We start from the raw sequence: 12,478 nt of genomic DNA, 5'->3' as shown, positions 1-12,478 counted from the left end.
ATCAGTTCAAACATTCAATTTGATGTGATTTATTAATACTAACGTGATACTTAATACTCATGACTTTTAATTTAAGGATAAAATAATAAATTATTAAGATATTTAATTAATTTTATAAACATTATTTTATATGAAACTTTAGCCAAAAATTATTTTTGTAATTATTAAATTTATAATTAAAATAAAATATTTAATATTTAAATATATTTAATAGTTTACATATTGATTGATGTAATTAATATTAATTTATGTGATTAGAGAAAAAATAATATGTATATTAAAATTAATTTATATCTCTTAGTATTTTATTATATTATCTTTGAATAAAAGGTTAGAAGATAAACTTCACTTTTTTTATATTTTAAACATCTTATCAACAACTTATGTAATATTGATGTTAGATAATCAACCGAGGGAAGAATTAAAATTAAAAAGACTCAATATCTTTATGAATTTAAAATTATTGGGTATAAAAATGGTAATCTATTCTAATTTATTGTTATCAATTAACTCTGCGTTAATTCCTAGCACCACGGTTCATAAGAAACACGCATATTAGATCTTGAATCTGTTTTCTTAAAAAGTTGAAAATAAGTATTATACCCTCTAATAAAAATAAACATTCCAATGAAAAGTATATAGTGCAGATTATTTTATTTTAAATACATTGGTTTAAATTAAAATCAACGGGTATGTAGATTTAAATTTTTATAAGTTATTAAAATCAAATGCGCAACATGAAGTTATAAAAGTTGAGTCCAATTTTAAAGGATAATAAAAAAGGAGATGGTACTGGTTGAGGTTGGTGTGTTATTCAAAAGAAATGTAATTTGGTTGTTATAAACTGAAGTCGTGATGCAGTTGCAACAAATAATTGAGAGATTGATAAAAGACTGATGAAGTGGAATGCGCTGTTTGTTGATTATATAATTTACAATAATCCTTTTTATTTAATTTTTATAAAAAAAATTTAACATCTAAAACATATTTTAAGTGCTAATAAGTTTTTAATTTAATTTCATAATATATAATATAATTGACAACAATACATTCCTATATTATAAAATAGTATTTTAGCTTTTACACTGCACAAGCAAATGTTTATTTTTTACTAGGAGAAAGAAAGATATTCGATACTTGTCTGTATATTTTTTATAAATAAAACACAAAATATGAGAGAGAAGGAAGGAGTAAGTTAAATAAAAAATGGGAGTCTGTAGTTGAGTTGAGGGGTAAAACTTCAATTGACTCTATCAAACAAATTGGAACAAAAATAAATTCATGTTACCTAGCCTCACTGACACCCCTATTATTTGCACCAGCAGTTAAGCCTTTTATTTAGGCTTATACAATGACCAATTCATAAATTAAAGTTAAATGAGTTGTATTCTTTATTTTTTCAAGTAATTGAAAAGGATGATATTAAAAGTAACTCGTATATCAATAGAGTTAAGTCAAGGGAATGAATTAGTGTTTCACAACATATGATAAATTAAAGTAATTAAAGTTTGAATTTCAGTTGAGAAAGATTCCAACATATATTAGTTTACTCTCCAAAGGAGGATACTTATGGAGGAAAAAAAACTATTATAATAATAATATATTTGGATAAGAAGAAAATAAAAAAGAGAAAAATATAATTAGTGATATTTTTGTTTTAATTCCGTTATAGAAAAAATATGGAAAATGAGAGAAAAATAAATTTTAAAATTTAAAATTTCCCCTTCTGTCACTTCTTCCTGAACAAATTAAACCGAAGCTTAAAGCTTCTTCAAATACTTCATTTCAGTTAATTGCTTGTAGATTTCGCCTCCAAGCTGCAGGCTTTACCTACGGGAGAAAAAGGAGATTCTTATTGGTGTTCAAGTTCAACCAGAAAGAATCCAATTATTTTCTTAATTTACCTACAAGGCTACAACTCTTTCAGACGATTTCCCTTTATTTTAAATTTTAGTAGAAATAATTTTAGGCTATTAATGTAATTAGATTGCAAGTGTAAATTAAGTTTCATAATAATTTTTATATGTTGTAAAAAAATTATGTTAAAACATATAAAATTAAATGGTGAGTGAAACTAATTTTGATAAAAAAAAAAATAGATCCTTGGTTAGGAATATTTGTGATTGATAATTCTCATTTTTGTGTTGGAGGAAAATGGCATCTAGTTTGGGACCTACACATAAGATAAAATTATTTGTTTGTCGTGTTCGTGATGTTCTTCCTACCTTACCAGGTTCCCTTTATCTTCAAAGGGACTTCAGTGTCCAATTGTGTTCAGAGTCAGAAGCAACCTCATTACTGGTGGCAAATCACCTTGGTCGTAGAGTTGAGGCTTCATAATGTTATATTAGAAATAGATTGCAAACATCATATCTATGATAGTTTTCATTCGGGTTTAATTGTAAGGATAAACTTGCTTTGATAAACAACTCATCATTGAGTTTGAGTTTGGTTCTAATCTATAGTATGTTTGAGTATCCTGTAGGGTAGTCTTCAAATTGCGTTTTATGAATGCAATAAAATGTGCAGTTAAAATTGAAGCCCTGTTTTTTCAGACCCATTTTTCTTTCCCCACCCCACTTGTCCTTTTCTGCCTCAGCGGAAAACCCACTTCCAAACTTCTGTTCCTATCTCTCTCCACACTTCTGGGGACACTGTTGTTGTCGTTTTCATCTGTGTCACTTCCTAGCTCTCGGTTTCATTTATTACATGTTGTCGATCTGTGTGTTGTTGGGTCCAGAAACAAGGCATGGAGGTTAAGATTCAGAAAACGTTGTCTATGTGCAAGAATTTGATGAAGGAGGTAAAGACATGGGGTTGTTTGAAGCAGACAGGGCTGAGTTTAAGATATATGATGGAGTTTGGTTCCAACCCCACTCCCAAGAATTTACTCATCTCTGCTCAGTTCCTTCACAAAGAGCTTCCCATTAGAATTGCAAGGAGAGCCATTGAGCTTCACACTCTCCCTCATGGCTTGTCTCACAGGCCTCCTGTCTTGAAGGTACCACTCTTACATTGTTGGTTTTGCTATTCAGGATATTCGGTGTTGTCTCTTGGTTTTAAGAAAGCATGTTTTGGATATTTCTAATGTTTTACAGTTATTCTACTGTTCTGTTGGTTTTGTTTACCATTTTTAAGAACTTGGCATTAGAGTTACTATGAAGCGTTTGTGTTTAGTGTTAATATAATATGCACTGCAGATTGTTGTCCTCTGTCTTGTATTTGTGGACAATCATGCTAAACCTATTTTGCAGTTGACACTTGGCATATAAGAATGTGAGGTTCTTGTTATATTTGTGTTTAGTATTTCAAAAGGTTAAAGTCCCACATTGCTTGGTTTGAGATATTTTGAAGTCATTATAAATTGTATTTAATAAAAAAAATGTCATTTGATTTGATTTTCAGTGAATTTGATGTTTTTTTTTTCAGTTGTGCATTTTTTGTTTATTGATTAACTTCTGGTTTTGCAGATGGTTATTGATCATTAAACTTTGTGCTACTGTTTTATGTTTTTATGTTAAAGATTGGTACTTGGATTCTTTCCGTGAAATTAGATCTTTTCCTGAGATGAAGAATATGAATGACGAGAAAGAATTCACTGAACTGATTAAGTCCATCAAGGTGAGACACAACAATGTGGTACCTACAATGGCCTTGGGTGTTCAGCAATTGAAGAATGTTTTTGAGGACCCTGATGAGATTGATGAGTTTCTTGATCGCATTTACATGTCAAGAATTGGAATCCGTATGCTCATCGGTTAGTTCCAAGAACACACACCCTACCTTCTGTGAGACTAATGAATGTACTTGCTCCAAAATTTGTGTGTTGAGATCTATATATTGGAGGTTGAAACTCTAAAAAGCCAATGTTTGTGCTTTTCATTTTAATCCTATTCAGGACAGCATGTTGAGTTGCACAATCCCAATCCTCCTCCCAATTGTGTAGGTTATATACATACAAATATGTCTCCTGTGAATGTGGCAAGGAATGCTAGTGAGGATGCACGTTCTATGTGTTATGGTGAATATGGAAGTGCTGCAGATGTTCGAATTTACGGGGATCCTGATTTTACTTTTCCGTGAGTAACATCTGTGAATTCATTTGCCTTTTGTTTTTCGTAGAACCCTTCTTATCTAGTGCATGGAATGGAATCGTCTGTTATCTTTTTCCTCCTTCTTTAATTCTATGTTTTCGCTAAAGGTATGTTCCAGCTCACTTGCATCTTATGTTTTTTGAGTTGGTTAAGAACTCACTGCGTGCTGTCCAAGACCATTTTATGGACTCTGACGAAGTTGCTCCTCCCATTAGAATAATAATAGCAGATGGAATAGAGGATGTTACCATAAAGGTAAGTTTCTATAACTTTTAAGAACCTTTTGTTGGGGTATCTCCACCCTGTTCTCAGTGTTATTTGATTACTGGATATTGCTTAAAAAATTCCACTTGCCAATAATGCTGGAGGTGCCTCAGAACACAGCTTTTAAGGTGGGTTTGACAGTTAGATTTTGGAGGAAAAGGGAAGGGATCGAGGACAATTTTTTCAATTTTCATTGCCAATAAATTGTCTAGTTTGATAATCTTTTTAAATGAAAACAATAAAATGACAGATTAGCATAACTTAATGTCTGAATTTTTATTTACTTTTACAAACATTATATAACTCAATTTAAACGTATAATTAATAGCTTTTGGAACTATCTTTTTTTGTTGAGAATTTTTGCCTTTTGTTGGGCGCTTTTTAATTGCTATAATCAAGATGCTTTTTTGTTTGTATAAATGACATGTTAGGTCTCAGATGAGGGAGGTGGAATACCAAGGAGTGGTCTTCCAAAAATATTTACATATCTCTACAGTACAGCCAGAAATGCATCGTGGGATGAAAATGAACCTTCTGATCTTGGAACAACCGATAATATAAGTGTAAAAATGGCTGGAAATGGTTATGGACTTCCTATTTGCCGCTTGTATGCTAGGTATTTTGGTGGCGATCTTCAAGTAATCTCTATGGAAGGATATGGTGAGTAAACTATTATTTGTTATTTAATAATATTTGTCATTTAGACTTCCCTTCTAAATTCCAACATTCTGCTGTAGCCCTTGGAGTATGACAACTTTTTTATTTTTCTTCTTTGTTTCACATATGGATGGATAGGGTTTGAAATATTGAATGTCATACTGCTGTCAACCTTTCCCAAAGTTTATCTCCCGCTAAAAGTCCTTCTACTACTAAAACTGTTACATCTACCAGTAACGTTATATCCTTTTGTAATATGCACCTTATGAAATTTATTAAATACAAGTGTTCAATATTTGAAGATATAAAAAGTAGATAATATTCTTTTTTTTTTTCATAGTTGAGATGATTTTACTAAGATATTATAAAGGGATTTATAATTGTTTGAAATCTTATACCTTACATTTGTAGTTAACTGGTTTGTCTTTATTTTGTTTTGTGGACCGTTTTCTTTTCTGGTCTTATCTACTGAGAATTCTGAAGCTCTTGATACATTGTTTGCAGGGACTGACGCATATCTCCATTTGTCTCGTTTGGGGGATTCGCAAGAACCTTTGCCCTGAAAGTAAATGACTTGGGTAAATATTGTGCACGGAGAAGCACCAAAACGATGCAGACGCGGGCAATAAGAACTGTTTCTGTCAATGCTATTTTGATTCTAACAATTTGGGACTTTGTTATAGACCAATATGTTTCCTGCTAGCCATGGAGAATCTAATTAAGAAAAGCAAAAAGAATTTATCTTATACAAAAGTGTAACTTTTAAGGATATTTTCATGTTAACTACTTTGGGGGTGTAATTAAAGTTCTGTTTAAACCAAGAGAGAATAAAGATTTTTAACCAAAGAAGTTGTTCATATTAGCAATTACAATTCCTAAAAGTAGTCAAAGCTTTGGTTAAAATCTAAAATCAGATTTTGTTCAATCCTTCAGTGGTGGCAATGCCACACCAATGATGTGCATTTGTAGTGTTGAAAAAACAAATAATGGGTTGGCTTTTGAAGAACAGACGTTGAAAAACTCCCTTAAACCAACAACGGAGAGACGGCGTGAGTTTATGATATATATTTTCATTTCAATAGAAATAGAGTGCCAGTGAGTAAAAAAACATCAAAATCATGTATTACCTATAAAGATAAAGAAATCGATTTAAGCTGTATTGAAAGGGGCCGCGCGAACGCAGGCCCCCACTACCACAAATTATGACGTAGGCTCTGTCACTTGGACAGACCTTAGAAAAGCACCCCTCCTCAGTGCAATGGAGGTCACTTCCCTAGGCCATGGACCTTCTTGATCATCCATTGACCCCGTCCAGGTAAGTATGTTGCAATGTGATACACATCTTAATTTTATAGGTCATCCTCCCTTCTACTCTGACAAATCTGTTCGATGTGGGATTTTTTGGGCAGAGTACTTCAAAGGCTACGATAAGATGGTTTAAACAAGACTACAATCAAGTGGAACTATACTAGAAGATGTGTTTTGTTATTATACTACCAGTGGAATCAAGATTATATAGGTTTAATTTCCCATCAACTAATAATGAATCGGGTATTCAAACTCCAAATAAACTTCTTCAAGATCCTATGAATTGAAGGATTCAAACCTTCAATAAAATGTTCGTTGAACATTTTCTTACAAATACGACCAACATTTTCTCACAGCATCCTTCAAGTTGTTTACCATAAGACAAAATAGACATTTTTTATCTTCGCTTTTCTTTAGACGCATCTTTACCCTCAACTACACGTCTCATCTCCCTTTCTCTGTCATGACTCAGTTTTACCTCAGATGACATGTGCATGACTCAATTCAATCACAATTAGTATAATTACTATATTAGAGCACACTTTTTTAATTATATCTGTATTGTCGTAACTTTCACTTTGGACCAGGTAAGATCCAGTCCAACCAAAGATCATAAATTATTTTCTATATTTATCTCAAACTTTCAATAGTAGCAGATTTGACAGATGATCAAAATCAAATACATAGATATCAAGAACTTAAATACAAATGATTTTCACCATACCGTGATAATCAAATTTACATTTTCTAAATGAAACATCTGTGCAAATAAAAACAACCACAAGCTAACAAAGTTAAATTTTGCATGGACAAATTCTTTTCAACTAAAACACAAATTTTAAAATCTCTTTACATTAATCATTTCACTGTATCTTTCAACATAGATATCAAGAACTTACTTAAATAGAAATGAATTACACCATACCGTGATATTTTACATTTCCTAATTGAAATGTTTATACAAATGAAACAACCACAAGCTTAAGTCAAATTTTGCATGGACAAATTTCCTTCCACCTAAAACACAAATTTTAAAAATCTCTTACTAATTATATATAACTAATATTCTTTCAACGGAATTGGAAGATGTAACAGGCCATTGCTATATTGTAACGCATGTACGCCAAGCCACGGTACAGTAAAATTTGGCACTGACAAATTCCTTCCTCATCAAAAAAGAATTTTATTAACATGTGAACATAAGCTCACATATCAGATAATAACTGACTAACACAAATACTACACCCGAACTTCGCCAAAATGCCTAGACAGGTATACGTTTTTCCGTATGGAATAGTGGATTTTATAATAAAATATCAAGTCATTGTTATCTCTTCTCAGCAATGTGGGACTTCATCACTAGTACTTCTGCAACATCCACCAAATAGCCTTTCTCTTATATTTTTATATTAACCAAATGTTATTCTTGTGCTAACGTTGGATCACGGATTCATGACCCAGTAAAACACGACTAATATTAACCACAGAATCTAACTTTCCATTCTGGTTTCTTGTCGCGTAGCACTTATAATTTTGAGCAATTGAGGCTGAATATTATTGCTCTTTGTGGAAGAGAGACAATAATTCATGGACCCTTTTGAACCGAAATCTACTCACCATTTCTGGCCCCCTCTCAAATCCGTTCAAGAGTTCTTTCCTATTCAATATTCCACAACCTAGTGACGCGTTAAAGATTTGGTAGAACAGCCTGAGAAATTGAAGAATGAGTGAGTGTCATATGAGACGATCAACAATTCATAATCCCAGATTCCAGAAACCATTATGGATTCAAGCTAAACCTAATATATCTGATTAACTGATTCCCTTAACATTTAATTAATGGTGGTGAGATTACTGCTTGGCAGCACACTCTTCATCCTCCTTTAGTTCTCTATATAGCTGAACATTAAAGAGACATGCTTAGGCAGAACTTTAGAGTTGACTTGGGGAGCGAAGTTCACTTTTCTCCTTGGGATAAAGTAGGTATACATATACTAGTGGAATACTGCTGATTGCAATGCACAGTACAAATATACGAGAACCAACCAAGGAACCTTGTTGCTACTGAATTATGGATACGATCCAGCATGACTCTGTAACAGTGTCGTGGTAGAGATATGATTAGATACATAGACATATTTTAAGCATGCTTCTTGGACAATCGTGAGTTATTCACACTTGCACATTTCAAAGACCATTGTAATAAATTTAGCTAAACCCCATATATCTGATTAATTGATTCTCTTATAATATTCAATTAATAGTGATTACTGCTTGGGAGCACTCTTCATCCTCCTTTAGTCCTCTATATAGTTAAACGTTTAAGTGTTAAGAACCAACCAAGGAACCTGGTTGCTACTGATATGGAGCACAGATACAATCCAGCATGGCAGTTTTATTAGGTAGAAATAGACACATTTATAGCTTAACTGATGATTAGCTACATAGATATATGTTAAAGCATGCTGCTTTTAGATTCACATTAGATATATAGGATTTATACATTTTAACTTAAACGAATAAAAAAATGGTAACTCATCACAACAGTAGTAGTTACCAGTAGTCTTTACAAGAACACTCTCCATTACTAAAATGGTGGAAACGGCTCCTATCCCTTATTATTATATCACAATCATAAACCTTGGAGATCATTTTACTTGCTTGGTGACAATCTTTACAAACCCTCAGATTCTTGGTGACACGAAGGGTCTCTCCTCGTTTGGTCTTCAACAAACCATAAGCAATTGCAAGTTTTTCACTATGGTAGAACAGGGGATTCTCCCTTTCCTCCTCAACAAGATCATGCAACACACCATCAGTATCAGGAACAAAACCAACCACCCTAATTGATTCCAACATCTCATAAATCTTGGCATATATAGCCTCAGCCAGGGGATGATCCCTCCCCCCGGCAACAAATTCATTCACTACACCCTCCATTTCAATCATTGAAAATCCTGGTTCCTTCTTCACTCCCCTATCATCCATCAATTTCCTCACACCAGCAACTTGTTCCCATTTTCCACAACTAGCATACATATTACCTAGTATCACATAACGTCCACTATTTTCAGGATCTAGTTCAATCACTCTATTACCAACCTCCTCCCCCAATTCCAAATTCCCATGAATTCTACAAGCTCCAAGAAGGGCACCCAAGACAGCAGCATCAGGACTCATAGGCATCTCATCTATGACCTTTTTCGCTTCCTCTAGCCTTCCAGCTCTAGCAAGCAAATCAACCATGCAACCATAATGCTCCTTGGTGGGATCAATGCCATGAACATCAACCATGTAACGAAAGTAATACCACCCTTCCTCAACCAAACCTGAATGAGCACAAGCTGTGAGAACGTTCACAAAAGTGATGCTGTCAGGCGCAACCATTGCTTCTTCCTCCATCTCCTTAAAAAGCCTAATAGCATCCTCTCCTTTGCCATGCATTGCAAACCCCCCGATCATGCAATTCCATGAAGAAACTCTTTTTACTTTCAACCCACAAAACACATGAAACGCCTTGTCCAAACAACCACACTTGCAATACATATCGATAATAGTTGTGGCAAGTTTTGAATCCAAGACAATCCCAGTTTTCTCAACATATTTATGTATCCACATCCCTTGCTCTAGAGCTCCCACTCCCGTGCAAGCAGAGAGCATTGTGGCAGCCACAAACCTATCCAACTCCATCTTCTTCTCCACCCTCATCCTTCGAAACAAAGCAAACGCCTCGCGAAATCGGTTTCCCTTGACAAAACAAGCAATCATGGCGTTCCAAGAAACAGAATTCTTCTTGCAAGGCATGAGCTCAAAAACGCGAAAAGCCTCGTCAACGAGTCCCCACTGAGAGTACCCGGAAACAAGACTAGTCCAAGATACGACATTAGGATCAGACATGGTACAAAACACTCTCCTAGCATCATCCAAGGAACCAAAAGCGAAATACACGTGAATCAAGTTGTTGAGAGCGTAGGTGTCCCCTCCAAACCCGAATTTAAGAACGTGTGCATGAAGCTGTTTTGCTTCTTCCTCAAGTTTACATGCCCTTATGAGAGAGGGGAAGGTGAAAGCGTTGGGCGTGACGCAATGTTGTAACATGTGGGAGTAGAAGAGGAGGGAAAGGGAAGGGGTTTGGGAGAGGGAGAAGAAGGCTTTGAAGAGAGTGTTATAGAGGAAGGTGTCTGGGTTGGGAAGAGTGGTGAAGAGTTTGAGGGCGTAGTTGATGTCTCCGTGCTTGGAGAGGGAGCAGAAGGTGAAGATGCGAGACATGGCGTGGTTGTTCGTGGAGAGTCCCAAACGGAGGAGGAGGGAATGCTGTTGCTTCACTTCGGCCATGCTTGAACATGCCCAAGGTGGAGGAACCCAACAACTACTCATTTCACCTCAGAACGATGCACACCTTATCTACTTCTTTTATCTTTTTATACATAGATGATTCACACTGTGACACTCTTACTTTTTTCATTATTTATAATATTCTGTGTTTTCCTTTTCTTTTTTCTTGCCTCGTCAAAAGTAAAAAATATTTTCTCAATTCTTTTAAATTCCTGTATAAAAAAGTGTTATATACTGGCGAGAAGCCCTTCCGATACACGGACTCATACTCTAATAATTTTGGTGATCATTACTAAATTTTTTATTCAGAAAACTAAATTTATCATTCAAACTGGAAAATGGAATTTATAAAGGATGCACATACAGCGGCAAAGATGAGTAACAGATAAAATTAACCCACCAACCATCGAAAAGCAAGGTATAGAAAAAGATAAGGTAATGATAAAATGAAGAAAGGTCCAACCTTTTGTCTTGTTGGACTGCGAGAACTCAGATACTATAACAAAAACACATACACCGATATTCAAACCTCATGATACATCGGTAAAAATAACGTGACAGTTCCAGTCAGAATGAGCAACAAACATAATGATAATTTTATTGACAACGTAAATGAAAAAACAAAGATAATTACTGAAGAAAAATCAAAGATATTACTTAAGAAAAATCAAAGATAATAATATATAAATTGAACATAATAAATTGATAGTGATTAATTGTGAAGTAGAAAATTAAAGAAATTGTTTAATACCCTAAGGTATTGGATTAACAACATTAATGAAAATATAAATAAAATAAAATTGAAACAAAAAAAGTCATGAACTTTAGGCATGGTGATTCAAACCGGGAGGTCTTCATCCCACATAACTTGTTTCCTAAATATGACCTCCCAGACATGTTTGTCAAACCTAAAGAAGAACATGACTTCATCTCCTGCCATTAAATTATTTTCACAGAGGTATTGAAACCATGGATCTGCAACAGATGGCAGACCATTGTGCACGGTGATCTATCATTGGTTTCGTGTGCCATTTGGAAGCTGAACAGGAACAATTTTTTTTGATCCAAACAAAAAATTTAAAGTTGTTGCTGGAAGAACCTACATTGAAACCAAAACAGTGATTATACAACCATTCAAAGTGATCAACAGTGAATGTAATTTGAAAATGATATTTGAAGTAAGAGAAGATGGGAACCAAAAAATAAAAACATCATTGAGTGGGTAATAAACTCCTACCAAAGGGTTGGTATGTTCGATCATGTCTTGGGTGACATCAGCGGTAAAGATGTGCCTTCTGGTTGTAACAACCGACCTTTGACATGTCTGTCTAAGGATAGGTCCCATGATGTCGACTTCCAAAGAAGTATCTTTAGAGGCTGCAAAAAATCGGATAATGACACTGTCATTAATGTCGTGGGTTCTTCTAAACTCTTTCAGCCCATCAGCAAAAAAGCATCGAGTGCCACATTTGTGCACCCTAATAAAATGCTTGGTTCCATTGTAGTCAAATAAAACATAAGTTGGGTAATATGGCCTCCATTGACTATGGTAACTCAATGGAACTTCAATGATGTTCTGCACAGAAACATGAAAACATTAGGCAATCACAATTTTTTTATTTGGAATAAGAGAAAAGGAAAAGTGGTTGGGATTGTTAATGTTGACCTTCTGAACACGAAATGCTGCTGTAAATCGTGTTCTTGCCATCATATTTGATGGGCCCTATAGCACAACATTGAATGTAATTAGTTTCAAAACAAAATAGGAAAGCAACATATACGAAAGGACAGAAATCGATTCCAAAATGCAAACAACGTAT

The 12,478-nt window shown here is 34.2% G+C and overlaps 3 protein-coding genes, 1 long non-coding RNA gene and 1 other non-coding gene across 6 annotated transcripts; 1 reads left to right on the top strand and 4 right to left on the bottom strand.

Moving 5' to 3' along the window:
- Nucleotides 1–2,187: 2,187 nt before the first annotated feature.
- On the top strand, nucleotides 2,188–6,322 carry LOC100779408 (pyruvate dehydrogenase (acetyl-transferring) kinase, mitochondrial). The gene is made up of 6 exons (XM_003542361.5): nucleotides 2,188–3,017; nucleotides 3,524–3,757; nucleotides 3,899–4,079; nucleotides 4,202–4,349; nucleotides 4,790–5,018; nucleotides 5,520–6,322. The coding sequence occupies exons 1-6, from the start codon at nucleotides 2,750–2,752 to the stop codon at nucleotides 5,576–5,578; spliced, it is 1,119 nt and encodes a 372-aa protein (XP_003542409.1). The 5' UTR covers nucleotides 2,188–2,749; the 3' UTR covers nucleotides 5,579–6,322.
- Nucleotides 5,467–6,280, bottom strand: LOC121173298 (uncharacterized). Its single transcript, XR_005887816.1, has 2 exons — nucleotides 6,143–6,280; nucleotides 5,467–5,574 (listed from the first exon to the last, which is right to left on the bottom strand). It is a non-coding gene; the product is annotated as an uncharacterized lncRNA (long non-coding RNA).
- LOC112998884 (U1 spliceosomal RNA) lies at nucleotides 6,178–6,338 on the bottom strand. The gene has a single exon (XR_003264065.1). It is a non-coding gene; the product is annotated as a U1 spliceosomal RNA (small nuclear RNA).
- A 2,538-nt stretch (nucleotides 6,339–8,876) lies between these two features.
- LOC100801907 (pentatricopeptide repeat-containing protein At5g66520) lies at nucleotides 8,877–10,658 on the bottom strand. Its single transcript, XM_003541287.4, has one exon. The coding sequence runs from the start codon at nucleotides 10,656–10,658 to the stop codon at nucleotides 8,877–8,879; it is 1,782 nt and encodes a 593-aa protein (XP_003541335.2).
- Nucleotides 10,659–11,397: 739 nt separating this feature from the next.
- Nucleotides 11,398–12,478, bottom strand: LOC102670350 (uncharacterized). 2 transcript variants are annotated; one of them, XR_005887815.1, is made up of 4 exons: nucleotides 12,325–12,478; nucleotides 12,136–12,234; nucleotides 11,896–12,035; nucleotides 11,398–11,757 (listed from the first exon to the last, which is right to left on the bottom strand). XR_005887815.1 is itself a non-coding variant. In XM_014766243.3 (3 exons), exons 1-3 carry the CDS (start codon nucleotides 12,367–12,369, stop codon nucleotides 11,671–11,673), a joined length of 471 nt encoding a protein of 156 aa, XP_014621729.1. In that variant the 5' UTR covers nucleotides 12,370–12,478; the 3' UTR covers nucleotides 11,398–11,670. The 2 variants fall into 2 exon arrangements, 1 of the variants encoding a protein (XP_014621729.1); XM_014766243.3 differs by having other exon boundaries at nucleotides 11,896–12,234.

Source organism: Glycine max, chromosome 13 (assembly GCF_000004515.6).
Source record: "Glycine max cultivar Williams 82 chromosome 13, Glycine_max_v4.0, whole genome shotgun sequence".
Classification (NCBI taxonomy): domain Eukaryota; kingdom Viridiplantae; phylum Streptophyta; class Magnoliopsida; order Fabales; family Fabaceae; genus Glycine; species Glycine max.
Note: the sequence above shows the minus strand (reverse complement) of the source record. Positions and strands in the feature narration are given on the sequence as shown.

What these genes read in the sequence shown, in the direction of transcription:
- LOC102670350 (XM_014766243.3), bottom strand. Translation starts at nt 12,369, where the DNA reads ATGATGGCAAGAACACGATTTACAGCAGCATTTCGTGTTCAGAAG. An exon ending in CAGCATTTCGTGTTCAGAAG is followed by an intron (nt 12,235 to 12,324) that starts GTCAACATTAAC and finishes GTTTCTGTGCAG; the next exon opens with AACATCATTGAAGTTCCATT. An exon ending in TCGAACATACCAACCCTTTG is followed by an intron (nt 11,758 to 11,895) that starts GTAGGAGTTTAT and finishes GTTTCAATGTAG; the next exon opens with GTTCTTCCAGCAACAACTTT.
- LOC100801907 (XM_003541287.4), bottom strand. Translation starts at nt 10,658, where the DNA reads ATGGCCGAAGTGAAGCAACAGCATTCCCTCCTCCTCCGTTTGGGACTC.
- LOC100779408 (XM_003542361.5), top strand. Translation starts at nt 2,750, where the DNA reads ATGGAGGTTAAGATTCAGAAAACGTTGTCTATGTGCAAGAATTTGATG. An exon ending in GAAGGTACCACTCTTACATT is followed by an intron (nt 3,018 to 3,523) that starts GTTGGTTTTGCT and finishes TTTATGTTAAAG; the next exon opens with ATTGGTACTTGGATTCTTTC. An exon ending in AATCTCTATGGAAGGATATG is followed by an intron (nt 5,019 to 5,519) that starts GTGAGTAAACTA and finishes CATTGTTTGCAG; the next exon opens with GGACTGACGCATATCTCCAT.